Source organism: Equus quagga, chromosome 4 (genome assembly GCF_021613505.1).
Source record: "Equus quagga isolate Etosha38 chromosome 4, UCLA_HA_Equagga_1.0, whole genome shotgun sequence".
Classification (NCBI taxonomy): Eukaryota; Metazoa; Chordata; class Mammalia; order Perissodactyla; family Equidae; genus Equus; species Equus quagga.
In genome coordinates, this window is record NC_060270.1 from 133,606,746 (window position 1) to 133,627,197 (window position 20,452).

Here is a 20,452-nt window from a genome sequence, read left to right on the forward strand (position 1 = left end):
CAAGCATGCCTGGCTGCGCGCAATGTTACAGGCAGGGGATGTGCCCTCCCCACATACACACGCAGGAGTGGTATATGCCACTGACAGTTCACAAGCTTCTGATATCCTACTGGATTTGAATCCTTTAAAAAAGACCACCAGTCAGCTTTTCTTACTTCTGTTTCCTTAAAAATGAAATCGGAAACTACCATTCCACTTAAAATGCACAGAAGGAAAGCCTTTGATGGTCTGTCGGTTCACTTCCCCCCATCTTCACAACAGAAGCATGTACTAACTTTAAGGGACCAAGGTAAAGGCAGTGGATCCAAATTCAATATTCAGTAGAAAATTCAGTTTCTAATTCTGATAAAGGTGCATGATTAGTCAGGGAGTTGAAGCTGTTTCTGTGTAAGTCACTACTGATGTTAAATTTAGCATAGTCTTAGAAATTCCCAGACTGCAGAATATTGCAGAACACACTCCACTCAAATGAGCTGCTTGTTGAGTTGTTCTCAGATGAATTTTCCTGCTGAGCTGCAGCAGGAGTTACAGATGAATCGGAACACTTCAGTGCGATAGTCCACTATCACGCTGTCAGTGTGTCCATGGAGATGGCTATGGGAACGCGTGAACACACACACACGTGCTCCTGAAATCTTCATGGAGTCCTTCTTTCCCTCCCCCTGCCCAAACTTTCCTATAGAACTTTTTGATTAATACATTTCAAATTATGTCTTGAAAATAATTGAATTAGGTTAAATTAATCAGAGCTTTCTGCCTTTGCATTACTATTCGTTTAAGAAAAAATGCCGAACTCTTTGTTATAAGATAGATGTAGACTTCATTTCCTGAGGTGACCTGAAAAATGTCTTTCTCATGTCACCCTCCTTTAAATTACCATTAGATAAAATGAACGTAAGGAATGTTAATAGAAGTGTTTCAGGATCAAGGCACTGATGTCGATATATCAAATATTGTGGTTATTAGCTGAAAGTGTTTGTCAATACTGTTGGGTATAGAAGACCCAGACCCTCTTTTGAAAATTCATTAGCAGCTATATTGAACTTTCTGTTTAACTTTTTAGTCAGCTACTCTGGCTGTAAACGAGTCCCAGTTGGAAGTAAGGATTGCAAATTTGACTCAGTAAGTGTAGTGATTAGCATTGGAAATGTCCCATTGTGGAACTGTGGTTCCATCTGCTAGTGAAAAAAAGATTAGGAGTAATTACAATTAGGAATTCAGTGTGTGGCAGTGGATTAGATGTGAGAGGAATGACTTCTGAAAGCCACTGATAATGGAGGGAGGCGTAAGGAATGTGAGAATTTCATTTGGAACCTATGCAGCACATTTTGTTAATTAGTGACTCTCAATACCTTTATCCTACAGGTAGAATTTCCGTTATTTCTTGAATATTGGCAAACGTTAGGCTGTGAATGTTTCCTGGTATACTTTGTACTACCTACACATATTAAAGGGATGTTACCCATTCACTTCCTCTATAACGGCCCCCAACAGTGAAGGAGAGTGGTGGGGGTGGGGAGGAGCAGCTGTTCCTGAAGAGGGAAAATGTGAGAAGGGAGCTAAGAGGAATCCGTGAAACTGGCTTCACTGTTGTATAGGCTGGGAGAGTGGGAATTGTGAAATTATTCCTCTCTTTCGAATGCATTATTAAGATCAACAGATATGTTGATTCTTACTTTTTCCACTGCATGCATATTGCATGATACTGACAGAGAAGGTATTTCACCCTGCCTGGTTGACGTTAGTAAGTGACAGCTCCCTTCCTCTTCATCTGAGTACATTAAACAGCTACAACCTATTAACCAGAAATTTGAATCTTCTAGAACATGGTGGACACTGGACACTACTGCTCAGGAAATTTAAGTGGAGATTTAAAGTAAGCCCCAAACCAGCCCTTCAAGTTATTTATTTATAATAGGGTTTGCCACTCATACACATAACTATTTTTGTGTATGTGTGTGTGTGTGAAATGGCAAAGATGATCCTTCCTGGTAAATTTTGTGCATTAAAAAAGTAAGTTTTACCTACACTAGAAGAGCTCCAGATTTGTATAAGACTGTCGTGATAAATTTTTTCTTAAAGCAAGAAGTCCTTTATGACACAAATAGAAACCCTTTATTAATTTCTCTACACTTGAATAGATATTGGGCTTTTCTCAAAGCTGCTACAATTATATGCAACTATTAATCTCTGGAACTCTGGAATTATATTAATTATCTAGAACTGCTTATCTAAAGCAGTATTTCCTAACATTTTTCAAGTGATGGCTCCCTATTATTTTTCTTGATTTTCTGATATCCTTCCTTTTCGTCTTGAACTAACAATAGATTTTTAAAGTGTTGAAAAAATATGGTTTCAATATACAGATATTCTTCCCTTGGGACTATCACATAATTATATGGAATATTTACCTTTTTAAAAAATAAGTGTACAAAGTTGAATATCCTGATTTGGTGCAGTGTTTTCAGCTTTCCCTGACCGTAAGAATCCTTTGCGGGTGAGAGTAGGTTGTCATTTGTTAAAAATGTGTATTCCCGGGACCTACCTCAGACCTACTGAATCACAGGGGCAGGACCTGGGAATGTGTTATTTTAATGAGTGATCTTAGGCGATTCTTATGGTCAGGTAAAATTGGGACAAGGGACGTAATGCAGTAAAACTTTAGGGTGCATGAGAATCATCCTTGTCTTATTAAAATTCAAATTTCTGGACACCACCTCAGATTAGGTGGATCTGACGTGAAGCCTGCAAAATCTACATTTGTCAAAAATTCCCTGGTGGTGCTGTTGCTGCCGGGCCAGGCACCACACTTGGGCAACCAGCGATGTAGTGAGAAGAATGTAGGCTTGAGATCAGATACATCTGCATCCCAATTTCATTTATTAGTTGGGAAGCTTTAGTGTAGTTATTTTATAACCCTTAGCTTTTTTCTCTTCTTTCTCTGTTTTCACTTTTTTTGCATATACTTAAAGTTAAATAAATTTATAAAATACATTATACATAATATGTATGTATATTATGTTTGGGAAGTGCAATATCAGCGACACTGGTTAATTATGGAGCACAGATGGAAACTGAGAAGGAGAAGACAGACATGAAAGACAGGAGGCTGAGAAGTGGGTAAGAGGGAGGGTGAGTGGTCAGCAGAGTAGAAACTGTGCTGGAATAACCAGATCCTCATAAAACAACATACTCTGACTCTCACTCAAGAATACGGAGTGAACCTATTAAAAGTCAATCTAACTGTTAACTTTGTGAGGAGGGAAGGTCACTTGGCTGTATGAGTTTGACAGCACTGATTAATTGGAATGCTTTGTCTGAAATCGTATTGTTGAGATTCTGTAAGTTCAGATACCAAAGAGAAGAAAATAATGTTGAAATGGAGAAACCAATCATCTCAGAGCTCTTTCCCATGTCACTTGAGGCTAAAATCATTGCTACTTGCTCTCCTTATACATAAATGATGACATATTTGTAAATTCAGTTGAGTTCTAAGAAAGAAATATAGTCATCACATTTAGGGTTTAAACACCATTATTTAGATATGTATGCTTTGTTCCATATCTTCTCATGGAAGTCAAACATTTAAGAAGTATTTTTTTCCCTCATGATGTGAGAACTAAAAGCCAATTCGAATGTAAGAATCCAATGTTCACATCGAAGCTGTGTATCATATGGAGATAGTGTTCTCATGGAGTGGAACTCCGGGAGGAGCTGTGAAGAGAAAGGGCCCAGGAGTCAGGTGCCTGGGTTCAACTCTTGCTTCTCCCTCTTAGGCTGGGCCCTTAGCACAGTGCCTGTGCCATAGTAAATGCTCAATCAGCTAATAATAATAACCATAGCACGCAGCTATGGGATTTCTACAAGCTTTTATTCAATAAATATTTGTCAAGTGCCTACAGAGAACTGGGCATGGTCCACGTACTAGGGACATCTATCTACTCATAGGGCATGCTAGGAGACAGGCAATAAACTCGTGAATGGGGAAGTTGCTATAATATTATTAGGTGCTAAGCATGGAGCAATGGGCAAAACAGAGACAAGGTCCTTATCTTTGTGAACTTCCATTTAATTCTCTTATATTTAAGTTTATTCACATTATTCTGGCTCACATAGCTTAGCTTTCCTGACCAGAGTTTTCTGATTTAACCATCACACTGAATTCCTTAATTCAATGATTTAACAGAGGTTAAGTTTGCAACTTGAAAAAAATATTCATTTCCGTCCTCTCTTAGGCATCAATAAATTTTGTCCAGATTACCAGTAGAAATAATAGTGAACTTTCTATATTTTTACTCTCTACTTGACATGGCTGTAATTTAAGACTTACCCACAATTAAATATTATAACAATAATTCTAAAATTTATGTTCATTTTATAACTTCTTAGGAAATCTGTTATTTATAATTTAGTAATTTTCATTTTCCTGAGGACAGATTTGACTAGGAAATCTAGGAAACTATTGATTTCTACTAACCTCATCATTTTTATAGTCTTATGTTTGAAAATTAAGTGAAATTTCTTTCCTGGGCCAAAAGGAGAGTGCTATTTTAGTTTTGCCAAAATATGCCAAAGTTGTATTAATTATTAAGCATGACTCATTTATGACTGTACTTCCTTCTGTAAGATTGTAACTAATTTAAAGCAAAGACTAAATGAAAGTCTTTATGTTTTGCAGACAATAGAGCACTCGTTTGTCCTCAGGCATATGAATTGTTGGAAAAATAATTGCGGGGCACCCTTTGGAATAGGGAATATTATGGAGGCAAATTTCCTTCTGGCCTAGGGACCAACCCCATTTTCTCTATGACACAAAGAAGACACCGTAACATTGTTTCTGCTCTAAAGTCTACCCACCTGGAGGATTTTCAGCGTGATCAGTACATACTTTAGTGGGATAGATTTGCCTATGGGCATGAATGTTGAAAGCTAACAGAGCCCCAAGGAAGCCCCCAGATCAAAGGGCAAAAGCGGCTTAGTGATGGCAAGAAAACACCAAAGTGGAAACTTTAAAGCTTAATGTAGATATGAAAAAAATATGACAGAGTTATTTAGGGTTGCAATGATAACTGGAATGGATCAGCATGTGAGATACAAAAGCAGTATCATAAAAGGTATGTAACAAGGAGTACTGCCCTAGGAGCCTTGAAGTAGTAGTAATTATATCAAATGGCTAATTATACTACATATCAAAGGATTAGGTATTATTATTGAAAATTGCAAGGAATTTGGTTTGTTTAGTGGAAATCCTGAGGTTACTGATATCACCATAAGTTAATGATAACCAGCATCCAAATGGACCCTCAACAATGCCTTTACTATCATTTCTCTAGTAAGTTATTCTCCCACTCTCCCCAAGGATTAGTATCACTCTATCAGTCAGGATACCTTTGCTTGCAAGTGTCAACGATCCAACTCATACACTCATATTCTTTCAAGCAGAAGGGGGTATTGGCTCAGAAACTGATGTCTAGGAATATCTAGCTGAATCCAGGGCAACAAAAAGTCATCAAGATCTCTTTTTCTTTCTGTCTTTTAACTCTGTGTTCCTCAGGTTTGCTTCCCAGATGGGATAAAGATGGCTGCCAGGAGTTCTAGACGCACATCCTACCGTGTTAGGAGCCTCAGAGGAAAAAGTGTGCTTCTTCCCTGGGGGCTTCTTCATTCCCAGTGGTTTCATCAAAAGTTCTGGGTTTGGGTTTCACTGGGTTGAAGCAATGACTAATGCAAGGGTGGTGAATGCTTCAGTTGACCTGACCTGAGCATGCCCACCCCAGGATACAGGTTGGTAGTGGGAGGGATGGGGATGGGAAGGGAGGAGAGACTAGTGTCAGCTCCATCTTGCAACCATAGACTGAGGATGAGGAAAGGTGATTCCCTAGGGAAAAGACTGTTAATAAGAGTGTGAATGGTGGCTGAGTCAGCGAAAACAACTGAAGACTGTTTCCTTTCCCCTTTTGTCAAAACTCTGATTTTTTTCTATCTCCTTCGCTACCCTTAACAAATGAGGTTGCCTTGTTCTTTTTTTTTTTTTTTTTTAAAGATTGGCACCTGAGCTAACATCTGTTGCCAATCTTCTTTCTTCTTCTTCTTCTTCTCCCCAAAGCCCCCCAGTACATAGTTGTGTAATCTAGTTGTAGTCCCCTCTGGCTCTGCTATGTGGGATCCTGCTTCAGCATGGCTTGATGAGCGGTGTTAGGTCTGTGCCCAGGATCTGAACTGGGGAAACCTGGGCCACCGAAGTGGAATGCATGAACTTAACCACTTGGCCATGGGTCCGGCTCCTGCCTTGTTCTTTAGAGATAAAACAGAAGCCAACAGATGGGAATTCCCCTATTTTACCACCACTCCTTCCTGTCACTTTCTTATTTTTGCAGTCATCCTCCTTTCCTTTCTGTTAGAACAGAGGAAGAATTTCTATGATCAAAGCTATTCCCTCCACAGGAGCCCTGGATCTCCTTTTCTGCCTCTTCTCAGTTATCTACCCACCTCCCCCTGCCCCTTTCTTTCTCCTTAGCACAATAGCAAAACAAATAAAAAACCTCTTTAATTCATCTTCCTCTCCAGCCGTTGTTCTGTCTTTCAACTCGCCTCCTCAGCCAAACTTTTGTAAAGTATTCTATACACATTCCTTCTTCGATCTACTACTTTCTATTCTCTATATCCACTCCACCTCTCCGCTGATACTGCTCTTTCTAAGATCACCAATAGCATTCATGCTATCAAATCCCGTGGACGCCTTTCTTCATCTTACTAGACCTCTTACTAGCGTTCACCACGGTTCACCACCCCCTCCTTCTTGCAGTGTTCTCTTCTCTTGGCTGTCATGACAACATAGTCTTCTGGTTTCCTCCTACTGCTTTGGCTTTCATTATCCATCTCCTTTCTTAGCTTTTCTTCCTCTAACTGATCTCAAAATGTACTTTCCCAAAGGTCATGCTAGATACGTTTCTCTTTTTATTCAGCTTTCTTTCCCTAAGTTATCTCATCCAGTCCTATGGCTTCAGATACCACTAATAACCTGACAGTTCCTAACTCTAAAATTCATATCTTGAAACCAAATGTCTATTCTGAGGTCTAGTCCCTTTTTTGCAACTTCATTCTCAACACCTCCAGAACCACTCACAAATCTGTTCTTCCTCTATTTCTACAAATGGCTCCTCCAACCTCTCAGTTGCTCAAACGAGAGATCTGAGGGTCATTCGTGGTATTCCCGTCTCCCTCTCCACATTGCCCCACTCCAGATCCAGTAAGCCCTCAAATAAACCACTTCTCTTTTTGCACGCTAGTTCAGTATGTTCTGATCTCTTCTGTAAGCGGCACCTAAGCGGAATTCCCCTTCATAGTTTTGTATCCCCGAAATCCATTCTCCAGCAGCTATATATGAGCTCATATATGTACGTATTTATGAACTTTCACTTCTCTGCCTTAAAACGTCCATAGAATAAACTCCAGGTTTTTAAGAAATGGCTTCCATGGCCCCACCTGTTCTGGCTTCTGCCTGACCCTCCAGCTTCGTTTCACTTTCTCCTCCTCTCACTGTGCGTTTGCCGCACTGGCCTCCTGTCAGTGCAGTTACTCCAGGGTCTTCCCATCTTGGTTCTTCTGCGTGGAATATTCTTCCCACACTATTTGTCTGGCAATTTGCCTAGCTTAAAAGTTAGTTCCTCAGGGGACCTATAGGACCTCGCCTTAGTCTAAATTAGCCCCCTTTACCTAAAATACCCTATATTTTCTTTCAGAGCATTTCTTATCATTTTTAATTACATGTTTGTTTGATTATCCTTTAATGTGTCTTCCTCCTACAAGTGCTATTACAGTGTACCTGCTGTATACCTAGCTCAGTGCCTGGCACTCACTGGAGGCTTCATAAATGTATGCTGAAAGCATTTCAAATATTCCAAAATTAGGAGGAATTTTCCATACCATATCCTTTTTTTGTGGCCCCTCTTTGTGAGGGGCATTTTTGCCAAGAAATACAGCACCATTGGGAAGAGATAAGTAGTGTAAATGTCAGTCCCTTTTATTCAACATCCAGTGGGAGAAAACAGCAATGGCTGTAAAACTTGCACCCCTTCCCAGGGTGAAGGGGTGGAGAAACACACTAGGAACTGGATGAGTATAGCGGTAAGTGCAGAGGTAGTGTGAGCTTGTGGAAAGAGACCCCACCAGGAAGGGGAATGGCTGGGGGTGGAGGCCGACTCTGCCCCTGATCTATATGCTTTGGGCATGTTCTTCAGTTTCCATGTGGCAATCTCATGAGGAAATGAGTGTGGAAGCCTTTCGAAAAGTATAAAACTTCTTTAGGGCCAGCCCCATGACCGAGTGGTTAAAGTTCTGTGTGCTCCACTTCGACGGCCTGGTTCGCAGGTTCAGATCCTGGACATAGACATACTCCACTCATCAGCTGTGCTGTGGAGGCATCCCACATACAAAATAAAGGAAGATCGGCACAGATGTTAGCTCAGGGCTAATCTTCCTCAAGCCAAAAAAGAGGAGGATTGACAACGGATGTTAGCTCAGGGTGAATCTTCCTCACACACACACAAAAGTATAAATCTTCTTAGAAATGTGAGATGCTCTTACTCTCCTTATTTTGATTTTCGTTTATGAACATAAAATGATTTTACCTGGAGGTTGTTAAAAGAATAATGAACTTAGTCATTCTCATCAATAGGACTATCTGTCACTTTCTCTCAATTTATACAAGTTACCATGAAGAAACCATCTAGGGATGATAATATGAAAGTAAGTAAGTGTAGTGAATTCATTATGGATTTCCTTTTTAATTCTTTACAAGCTTTCCTGGTAGCAATGCTAATTAAATTTAAACATGTTGATGTGTCAAGTCTCTTTTTCGAAGAGATTCACTAGAGATTAGTCTCTAAGCTATTTGTAAATTACTGTGCTTTTTCATTGTAAAGTGTTTAGGAGAAATACTGTTTCAGGAAAATGATTATAGATTATATATGGTTTCATTAAGTACTTTGTTTTCCTGTCATTCTACCAGTTCTATAGTAATAAATGACTTTAATTTTTTTTTTTTTTTACTGATAATTTAGATGAGATTTAAGAGATGAAACATTGTTTTGAAACAAGTTTGGTTTAATTGACCCAGCATGGCTTGAATTCTTGCTGCCCATGATCATTTTATGGTTAAGTACTAAAGAAGAATCTGTAATGTGAATATTTTTCTTTTATTTCTTCACAATGGGATTCATGCTCCCTGGGATAAAATATCTTATCCTTTTCAGAGAACATTAGTAGACATTTAGAAATTTGTCCTCTCAGGCCTTGTCAGATAGTTTCATCAACAAATGGGATTCGAAGCCCTTTGGTAAAACTAATGACTTTATATAACAACCCCCCCGACAACTCAAATTGTGTTTTAAATATCTCCATGTTCAGACAAATTGATAGCCTAGAGATCAGTACGTGTTAATTTATAGTCCTGTAAAAGGCTGTGATGTTCATCCCATTTTTAAAACTGCTAAGATGAGCAAGCCTAACCGTTTCAAATTTCACAGGGTTTTGTAAACTTCTCTCTGTGCCAAGAAAGCAAGCCACCTGGCTGTTTTTTCAAACAGTGAGCCAACGTTTAAGAGTGTGCACCAGGATTGACTGCTAGTATTTCAACCGAATTTGACATAGATTTACATGGGATATGAGAGTATTTTTGTTTTAGTTACCATTTCTTAGCATTTCTTATGATTATATTTTCTTGCTGCAGATTACATTCTCATGAGGCAACCATTCTGGTAGTAATTGAGCAGATTTAGTATGTTTTAGTATATTGGCAACCATGATTTTTCCTGAAAGTGTAAAAATGATTTGGAAAAATATTTGTTCTCTTATGTAGTATTCAAGGTAGAATATTGGGTTCCTTAGTTGAATGTCCTGAGATTGACAAATTGAATGTAGAGTTAAGTGCAGCTGGTGGAAGAGTGTTTTAAGTTGCCAGGATGGACAGAAGTTGCTTGGTGAGTTGAGATTAGTTGGGTTTAGACAAGGAAGCTCTATTAAAGAAGAAATGCTGTAGCTATACTTAAAGAAATAAAGGAATGTGGGTTAGGAGACAATGAATGACACTTTTTTGCACTATAATATATTTTCTGAACACTTGGGAGTGTGTTAAGGAGGATAGAAGGCCATGGGAAGTCTGGAGTCATGTATCTAGACATGAAAACAGAAGGCTGGGCCAAGGCCACCTGATGAAGAGCTTTTAAGGCTATACTTTGCATTCAATGAAAATGGTTGAAATTTTTATAATTAGGATGTGTGCTCTGAGAGATTATAGTTCTTGTAACCTTTATGGAATTTTTGCTGAGTTCACTTTCTTTGAAATATATTTAAATCCTAATTTAATACAACAGATTTGAATATCATTATCAGTGGAGTGCATTTAATTGAAATCAAATTGATTTAAATAGCTAGCCAAGAAATCTCAGTTTAATCTCCTTTTCTTCCTCTGGGAACATTCATTTACTTGTATCTACTCTCAAAGCTTAGAGGTAGCAAAAGTTTGATTTATGAGGAGACATAATTTTCATTTAAATTAATTGTTTAAGTACTTTTGAGGTTAATTTTATAGGTACATTATAAAATTGAATTGCGTGTTGGACATTCTTTTCACCAAGGCTAATTGAAGTTACTAGTTCTAAAGTGTAAGATTCTACAATAATTTCCAAATCAAAGGTTTGTCATGATATTTAAGGGATATTTTGCCATGCTGTATAAGGAATGCATTGACCATTCCCTAGTTCCAAGAACAATAAATGTTTAGTATGTTATATTTAACTAAAGTAACAGCAGTGTAATTATTTTAATAAAAATAAACCCATGCACTTTAATATTTTATCCATTTTTGTTATGCCTCAAGTAAGTCTTAAAAGATAGATATTGTTAAATATCTCTACAGATAATTTTTGCGCCTTTCTGATAATTAATGAGGTAATTATTGGATTCGTGCTATGGAAATAGCTTTATGTTTTCTTATAATATATGCTAATATATGCTAATTTTAAATAATTTGAGCAAGATAGTGAAAACTAATTCCATAATTCTGCTTCTTTTTCTCTATAGATAACCACTATTACCAATTGGAATATATCTTTCCAGACTTGTCAAATATAAATAATGAGATCTCATACTGTATGTATTCTTCTATATGACCTACTTTTTAAGTACACAGACACACACGCACACACATACTATCCATTTTAAGATTTGTAGATCTGTGTCATCCATTATAAGGGCTGCATAGAATCCCGGTGCATGCATGTACCATAATTTATTTTGCCAATCCTTACTGAGGATGGGTATTTAATTTATTTCTAATTTTTTTAATATCATTGACAGAGTGGCATTGAACTGCCTTGTACATATATATTCGGCCATTTGTTCAAATATTTCCATAAGATACGTTTTCAAAAATGATATTGCTAGATCAAAGTAAATGCATTTTTAACATTTTGAAACATATTACCATATTGTCTTCCAGAAAAGTTGTACCAGTTTATGTTTAATATAACATTGTATGAAAACCCCATTTCCCCATAACCTCACCTTTTTAAACCGTTGATAATCTGATATGCACAAATATCTTTATTTGTATATCTGTATATATACATATAATTATTTGTGTTTGAGCATCTTTTCATGTGATTTTGAAGCAGTTATATAATTTTGTGAATTTGTCTTTTCCAAAATTTGTTTGTGAACACTTTTTATAAATTAAGGAACCCATAGCAAATATTTCCCAGTTTGAGTTTTTTTTTTTTTTAAAGATTTTATTTTTTCCTTTTTCTTCCCAAAGCCCCTCCAGTACACAGTTGTATATTCTTCGTTGTGGGTCCTTCTAGTTGTGGTATGTGGGACGCTGCCTCAGCGTGGTTTGATGAGCAGTGCCATGTCCGCGCCCAGGATTCGAACCAACGAAACACTGGGCCGCCTGCAGCGGAGCGCGCGAACTTAACCACTCGGCCACGGGGCCAGCCCTCCAGTTTGAGTTTTTTAAAAAAATATTTGAGCATAGTTTTAAGTTTTTTGTTTGTTTGTTTTGCTGAGGAAGATTCACCCTGAGCTAACATCTTCCTCTATTTTGTATGTGGGATGCCTCCACAGCATGGCTGATGAGGGGAGTAGGTCTGCACCTGGGATCTGAACCTGCAAACCCGGGCTGCCATAGCAGAGTACACAGAACTTTCACCACTTGGCCACAGGGCCGGCCCCAGTTTTAAGTTTTTATGTGGCAGATCTATCAGTCTTTTCCTTTATGGCTTCTGGCCTTGATGTATTTGTTAAGAAGAGATCTTCCCCACCCCAAAACTATACAAACATATACTTCCTTATTTTCTGGTACTTCTATGTTTTATTTAATCTTTAATCTATCTAAAATTATTTTTTGGTCTGACATAAAGCAGAAATCTAGTTATATCTTTTTGTTCAAATGGATAGTGAATTTTTTTTGACACTGATAATTGAATAATACATTGTTTCTTTTGTTACTTGAAATGCCACTTCCACCCCTACCCCTTGAACAATCCCATGGGGCTTTTCATGACAGTTTTATTGTATTTGTCTACTAGTTAGTGGAGAACTTGAATCTTGTCAATGTTATCTTTCCAGTAAGTAATTTTTTCTGCTTTCATTTATTTGATCCTTCCTTTTTTGACTTTAAATGAAATTAAATTCTGTGTATAATTTTTGCACATATCTTGTTGTGTTTTTCTTGGCTTGTTTATAATATCTGTGGTTAATTTGAATGAGATCCCCTCACTCCCACCCACCCCTGCCATTACATTTAAAAGTAAGTTGACATAAGACAGCTATTAATTTTTCTATATTTATATTTTATTTTGCCACCATCACTTTTAGTCTAATAATTTTTCAGTTGATCTTTTCGAATTTTCTAGGTAAATAATTATATTCTCTGCAAGTAGTAATGACCTCTCACCTTCTTTATAATGTTTTATACTTAATATTTCAACCTTGCCTTATTGCTTTGGCTTACATATCCAAAATTATGTTCAAATTATTTATTTGAACCTATTTATTTATTGAATTACATTGACGGATTGCCTAATGTTGATCCATTCTTACATTCCTGGAATCAACCTGAATTTTTTAAGAATATATTGTTCTTTTAATATACTGCCATATTTTACTTACGTTCATAAGTGAGATGTACCTATAATTAACTATTTTGGAATTTTATGCTTTTCAAAATGCTTTAGCATGCTTTTTCCCCTCTGATCCTTGAGCCAGCCCTATGAATTAGGCCAGGAATTATTATAGTCTTTTGCAAGTAAAATCAATAGTCATAGAACTTTTTGCTTGGCACGAAGTCACACAAGAAGGTAGTGATGGTGAAAGTAAAATCCATTAGTTCCCAATCCAATGCTTTGGGGAGAAGGAATTTATTTCATTAATTTCTATTAGTAAGGTATTTATGGACTTTGAATTTTATTATCTCAAATAAAAACTATCCTTACATAGTTTCCTTTTATGTTTGTCTAAACTGAGACAATACATTTGCTTGCACTTTGACCGTGGAGACCTCACTGGGTATCAGCGGGGGAGGGAGGGTGTTCACCCTACAGGAGTCTCTGTGCTGAGAATGTGCATTCTCTGAGATCTGCCATCTGTTTGTTGCACTTGGGCAGATGCTGATGTTCAGTTAATCAGAGATAATACAATAAGGATTAAAGTGTTAGATGGTTCTAACCCATTGCGGAAGTTATGGATAAGACTTGAAACCTTTAATCAGAATCATGTTGATGTTCCACTTAAGTTGAGCCAAAGCTTTTATATGTCCATGGTAACTAGTCCTGAAGCACATGTTCTGTTATCAGGATAAGAGAAAAAAAATGTAAAGGATGTGTTTGCACATTGCTTTGGGTCAAGAGAATTCACATTCTATTTTATATGTGATTCAGGGATTACCTTAGAGAAAGCTCACAGATTGCTCTTAGGGATTTATTACAGAAAAATGCTCAATTGGGAAGTTTAAAATAATTTAAATGTAAGTTTTAGAATCTATAAAGACTTAATACAAATGCAAGAAATGGTCCATTTGTTAATATATACATCCATTTACTAAATGGTAGACTAGATTTCTCAAAGTCTAGAGAAAAATGAATTTAGACTATAAATGAATTGTTTCTTAAGTTTGGTTAGAATTATGCAAGTTTGAATAGAATGATGCTTTTATAAAATTGACATTTAATCTCCGTGGCCCAAGTCACACACATTTACAAAATGTTATTAAAAAGTAAATTCATTGTTTTTAAATCTCCTGTAAGATTGTTTTTCTTAATGAGAAACCTACATGTGTCTACTCCTATATAGGACAATGGCACTGATTCCATCTCTAAGAAATATCATTAATAATTATATGTTTCGTATATACCCTAATTGGAATTTATAAATGATCTTTATAATCTGAAGTCTTGTCCTTTCCAAATATTGCACAGAAAACTCTGAATTCCTGGAAGTTGACTTTTGTTGAAAGTCTATTTTGTTAATAGAACTTTATGCTCTGAAGCAAGGCTGATTATATCTCTCATTTCCATTTATGCTAATATAACTCTATGATTTTTAAAAGTTGAGATATAATTGATATATAACATTGTTTTAGTTTTAGGTGTACAAAATAATGATTTGATACATGTGTATATTGTGGAATGATTACCAGAATAAGTTTAGTTAACATCCATCACCACACATAGTAAAAATTTTTTTCTTATGATGAGAACTTTTAAGATCTACTCTTCTAGCCACTTTCAAATTCTAAATGATTTTCTTATTTTCATAAATTACATCTGTTTCTGAAACTCAGTCCCAATAACAGCCTATGATAACAAATGGTAGCCCTCACATAGTATTGAAATATATTGGGTATTTCTTTTTCAGTTTTAAATATGCTTTATTCAAATTTAGATGACTGGAGAATATGTTTAAATTCCAAAATAACTAAAATCAATGTAAATAATATATTGGGTTCCCTTAATTGAAGGTAAATATTACCATTAAAAATTGAAAAGTCACAACGAAGGAGAAACTATTCTGTAAACTGGCTATTTGGTACACAAAGGAAAATGGGAAATTTTGTCAGGAATATTTGTGAAATGAACTCCATTTAATAATGTTCCATCAAATAAAGTAGTGTAAGTAAGTGTGCAACATTAGTTAGAATGAAAAAAATAAAATTATGCCTAGATTTGAAGGCCTAACTAATTATTTATCAGTTTCTGATGGATGGTCTAATTAATACCTATGAAATAATTAGGGCATTACATTTAATCTCTACAATAATACACTGAAAGAGATGCCTTAGTTATAGGTGTTAAAAGTATACGTTTACATATTCTTCATTATAGATTTTCTTTTTAAAGGGACCATAACATGCTGCTTTCTCTCAAGAGCCCCTCTGATTAATCCTCACACCAGAAACAACAAAGTCGGTGCTGGCCTAAGTTCAGCCAGGATTCCTGGGCCCTGCTGTGCAGGGAGTCTCGTGAGGAAGGACCGAATCATATCTCAGTCTCCAGGCCCACTTGGTTCTTGGCATCTCCGCTGAGAGTTGCTCAGGCTACTGATGAATTTTAAATGCAGTGTTTTGGAGTGTGAGGTGGACATCTGTCTTGTAGGAACAGGATTGATAGCAGCATGTGATTCCTCAGAGGCCGTGGAATAACTGGCAGATGACCTTTACTGGTGTCTACCTCATTTTGTTCAAATTGGGCTGCTAAGGCACGGTACTGCAGCACATTCTCCTGGGACTTATAATAAACGAAACCATGCATTGCAGCAGTAGGGTTAGTTGAAAAGGTCATGTTTTAAACTAGAAAAATGAGAGTGTTAATGTTCCTTGTAACTGTGTACAAAGTAGATCATGTAGGATGCAAGAGGAGATTGCTAAGATTGAAGTGAGAAATGAGGCCTTTTCCGTGAAAGCAGTTGACACATAAAGGAGCATCTGTGCTTGTGAACTTGAAGGGAAATAAGAGTTGAGAATAGAAAGCTCATCAGTCAGTGAGGTTTCACAATAAACAATTGCATGGTCTGTGCCCTAATGCTGTGGGGAAAACAGCAATGGCAGGAATCAATGGAACAATAGAGTGAACCGGGTGTCCAGAGATACAGGCTTCCAAAGCCATTGTCTACCTGGACTCCTCTGTGGCCAGTCTCCTCACCAAAATGGATTTAATTTCCTCATTGAAAGAGAAAGAAAAATTCCAAACAGGTGAAACAGTCTTTGATTCTACCTGTGAGTGTTGATCTATAATGAAAGGTCAGTGATTTTCACTAGCTTTCAATGATTTTGCTTCTTGAATGAATTACAGAGATGGAGGAATATAGAAAAAGGTTCAAGGAGAGGTAATTCTTCACCTTTGCTCTACTGTTGTTGAATAAACATCATGTAAGTAGATTTGTTTCAGATGTTTAATAAATAACATTTTAAATATATAAATCAGGATATGGCGTTCTTTAAATTGTGACTCAGAAAAGATATTTTGGTTTCCTTTACTGTTATTCCTACCCTTCGTTTGAGTCAATTTCTCCCCAGTTTTTGTTAAAAATTTCAAACCAAAGCCTTTTTAGTCTGAGACAAACATTATGGTCTAGAGGAGGATAAAGAAACCTCTTATCTCAAAAATGAAAATGGAAGAATGTGACTTCTTAATTCTGATTTTGCTCTTCAGTTACTTTAGGAGGCATTGTAAAATTATTAATCTGTTGAAAATCTAGTACCATTTGGGTTAATCATGTGCTTTCTAGTCTGACGTTTAGCAGTCACTATGAGAGCATGATAACAGGACCTTGGTGTGACTAAACACACTGATGCCATCTTCTGGGTCCCTGCGGCACACTCTCACAAGTCACACTGTTAGTGGCTTGGTCTTTCTAGCACATCTAGGAATAATGGGTTCCTAGGTAGAACTGTGTAATTTAAGACTTTTTTCCATGATGTAAAATTATAGTGAGGATCCACATGGAAGTTGGTTTTTTTCTTGTTAAATGACAATGCTTTTAAAATTATTTTTCCTAAGACCATCTTGATAGATTTTGAACATTTCAATGCTTAACTTGTTTTTTGTCTGGTTTTAAGTATCTCAGCAAATTAAAGATATGACTTCACTATACATAATTGCTGTAGCACTTCCTTTTAATATTGCCTCATCAGCTCTTGTGCCCCTTTGTGGTCTTGGTTCTCAAACATCCTTGATGTTTTTTAAAGCTGTTGTCATTTATTTAGAAGCATTCATTATATGCTTTGTTCTAATCATTAAATTTGATGATTTTTGTCATTATTCTATTTACTAATTTCATCAGTTGTAAAAACCTAGACATTAAAAGAGTGATGGAGAGAAAGCATTAATTCCAGGCACTGTTAGTATTGGGATTAATGGTCCTTTAAACAACGAATCACTAGGACGGAGCCTTGCACAAGGTAGGTGCTCTGTCAGTCTTTGCATAAGCGAATGCTGCATTTTGAAATAATACATGGACATGCATGGTAAGAGTCATACTTGCAGAAAAACTCTAACTGGATGGAAGCCATGCAGCAGAAGAGCTTGAGATAGTCCCTTTTATTTAGAGGCGCTTCTAAATGAGTTCTAAGGAGTGAATGATTGCAGTGAGATAGAGCGCAATGGAACCTTTCTCTGCTCTACACAGCACATCAGTGGCATAAGAACCCACCGTGAAATGGACTCATTCTGTTCTCTATCCCCATCTTTGCCTATAGAACATCAATTATTTTTGCTTTCAAGTGGGGAGAATCATTTCAGAGATGTCATTTGGGAGAATGTTTAGAGGGCCACTGGCTTCCTATAATTCAATTAGTTTCCTCTCCCTTCCGCAGTGTGTATGTATTGGAGTAGGTTTCCTACAGGAGATGGCTTTAGTGCATTTTAGTAAATGGATCACCTTTTATAAATAAAATGTAATGTTAAATACAGACATAAAACTTAATTGGCAAGAGATATGTGCACGCATACACTTAGCATTGCCATTAATTAATTTTGTTGAATTATAAGATGGTGTCGAGAATGAGTGCTTCCTTTATGGATAATAAAATAGCTATTCAGCTTTTTACCAACAAGGCTTAGGGAGCCACCAGGGAGAGCCAGTGGTTCACAGAGCTTGGGTCAGACTTCAGCCACTTCTCAGCAGTGAATATCAGGACCTCCACCTCCAGTGTACCATACAGTGCCATCAGGGAGGGTCACGTGGTATTAAAAATAAGTAAGTTGTGTCACCTGTTTGTGACTTTGCATTAAGTAATTTGAACTTACTGTGAGAAAATAACTTTGGGAATTTTAATGTGGAATGAATGGTATAATTCTATAGTTACCTGGGCCTTGAAGGCAGAGGATGTGGTGAGGATACACCTCCCCCATCTCCTTGAGTTTTGTGTGAAGAGTTAGGCCTTGTGTGTGGAGGTGGGTTTTCTCTGTTCTGCCTAACTGCCAAACCTGGATGTGGATTTGGGCGTAGGCCCTTTGGACAGGATGCATTAGGTAAATGTGTATGTTACATATATTGGATGTATACATCAGACCTGAATTCCATTCCTTGAGCTATCACCAATCCAAGCCAATAGAGACAGAAGTTTTGAAGATTGTCTTCCCCTGCATTATCACTCACACAGTTGGGGCTACTCTCCCTCTCGCTTTTGACACTTTAGTCACCCTGGCCTTCTTTCCCACTGAAGGACCTTTGTACCTGCTCTTCTCCTTTCCTGGAACACTTTTCTCTCTTTTCAGGCTACAGCTGGGCTCTCACTACTATCCTCACCAGCTTGAAGGCAACATAAGACATTCTCCCATCAAGGTTACCAGTAAACATCTTAGCGGCTGAATCCAACAAGCTGTTTTAACATCTTATTTTCCAGTATTCACTCCTTAAAGCCTATATGTTGGCTTCTGTGAGAGCTCATGCTCCTGGTTCTCTTACCTCAGGCTTTTTTCAGGTCTTCTCCTCTGTCCATCCTCTTCACCTGCATGGCCCGTGGTCATCTAAAATCCACCGTGGCACAAAGTCAACTTAGGTCCACTTCAACTTCTCCTTTCCTGATATTCCATGTCTCAGTTAGCGATATTTCCACTCACTTGTCGTTGAAACTGGAAACCTAGAGGTCATCCTAGACCCAGTCAAGAACTTATGACTTTACTTCCTATTTTGTGATACTTCCCGCTTATCCCCATCCCTTTTATTAGTAGCCTACCTCAAGCCATCACCATCTCATTCCTTTGATGCTGCAGTAGTCACCTACTGTACCAGCTTCAGTTTTGTCCATATCAAGTCCTTCTAGTGCACATCCAGAGTGAACCATCTAAGGTAAAATTCAGACCTTATCAATTTCTTCAAAACTGTACAACGTGCTAGTCCCTAGCATGGAGTATGTACCTATTGTTTGTTGAATGAATGAATGAAGAATGGAGACCAGATGCCTCTCAATATCCACAGTTAGGGCTCATTTGGATTCTGGAATATATTGTCCACAGTCCTTTAAAGATTTCATGTTTTAACCAAACCTTTTATTTCTGAGTTTTGTGCTTATAAGTTTGTAAAACCAGAATGAATATTGTTAGTATAGTGTTTAGTTCATAGGTTGTCTATAAGAACAAGATAGGATCCCTATGGTGAAAATAAGATTTATGTGCCTATATTTTTGTTTGTCTTTTAGTTATTATCTATTAAATTTGTATATGAAGACTTTAAGAGAACTCTTCAAAAATAAGTGTGTTCCCCCCTGTTAAAAGAGAAAAGTGAGCATCACTCTTAGTGTATCTGCATTTATGTAGCTGGATTTCTGCATTATGAGACAAAGATCCTTCTATTCACAGTTTGACAACTGGTGTTTTGGTTTCTATTCTTTAAGGTTTTGTAAATTTGTTGTGTTTTAACAAAGAATCATCTTAGAACTACTTGCTTGAAAACAACTTGCCAAAAAAGTGAAAAGAAGACGTGACAATGTAATTAGATGTCTAAACATGTTCATCAGGGCGGAGGTGGGGAAGCATAGGTATGATGTCTCCTTTACTCTTAGATTTTCCTACAGTGCTTCAGTATACTCTTATTTGTGGTAAAATATATATAACATAAAATTTATCATTTTAACCATTCTTAAGTGGCCTTAGATAAATTCACATTTTTGTGCTACTTCAGTGTACTTTTTTCCTGAACTTATTATATTGAAATAATTCAGTACTTTCATGATTGAGACCTAAAGCTGTGCTTGCATTGGATAAGCCAAGTTCTCTCTGGGGCTGATCAGAGTCTTTGAAGAAAAATGATTCTGTTTGTTGAGTTTTTGTTAAGAAACTTGCAGCACGTCCAACCTTGTTGGGCTCAGAGAGCAAATGCCAATGGGAACTTATGGGAACAGGCTTAGAAATTTGGCTTATTTGAACATTTTTTTCCAATTTTAGTTTCATAAAAC

The 20,452-nt window shown here is 37.1% G+C and overlaps 1 protein-coding gene across 2 annotated transcripts in view; it reads left to right on the forward strand.

Annotated features, from left to right (window-relative positions):
* Positions 1 to 20,452, forward strand: part of PLCL1 (phospholipase C like 1 (inactive)) — a 328,751-nt gene that overhangs the window by 232,857 nt on the left and 75,442 nt on the right. Inside the window, exon 2 of one of the 2 annotated variants that reach the window (XM_046657724.1) lies at positions 11,083 to 11,151. The exons of the other annotated variant lie outside the window; for it this stretch is intronic. Coding sequence (XP_046513680.1) covers positions 11,137 to 11,151 — 15 coding nt within the window. The 5' untranslated portion in view covers positions 11,083 to 11,136. The remainder of the gene's footprint in view (positions 1 to 11,082; positions 11,152 to 20,452) is intronic. 2 annotated transcript variants of the gene reach the window in all.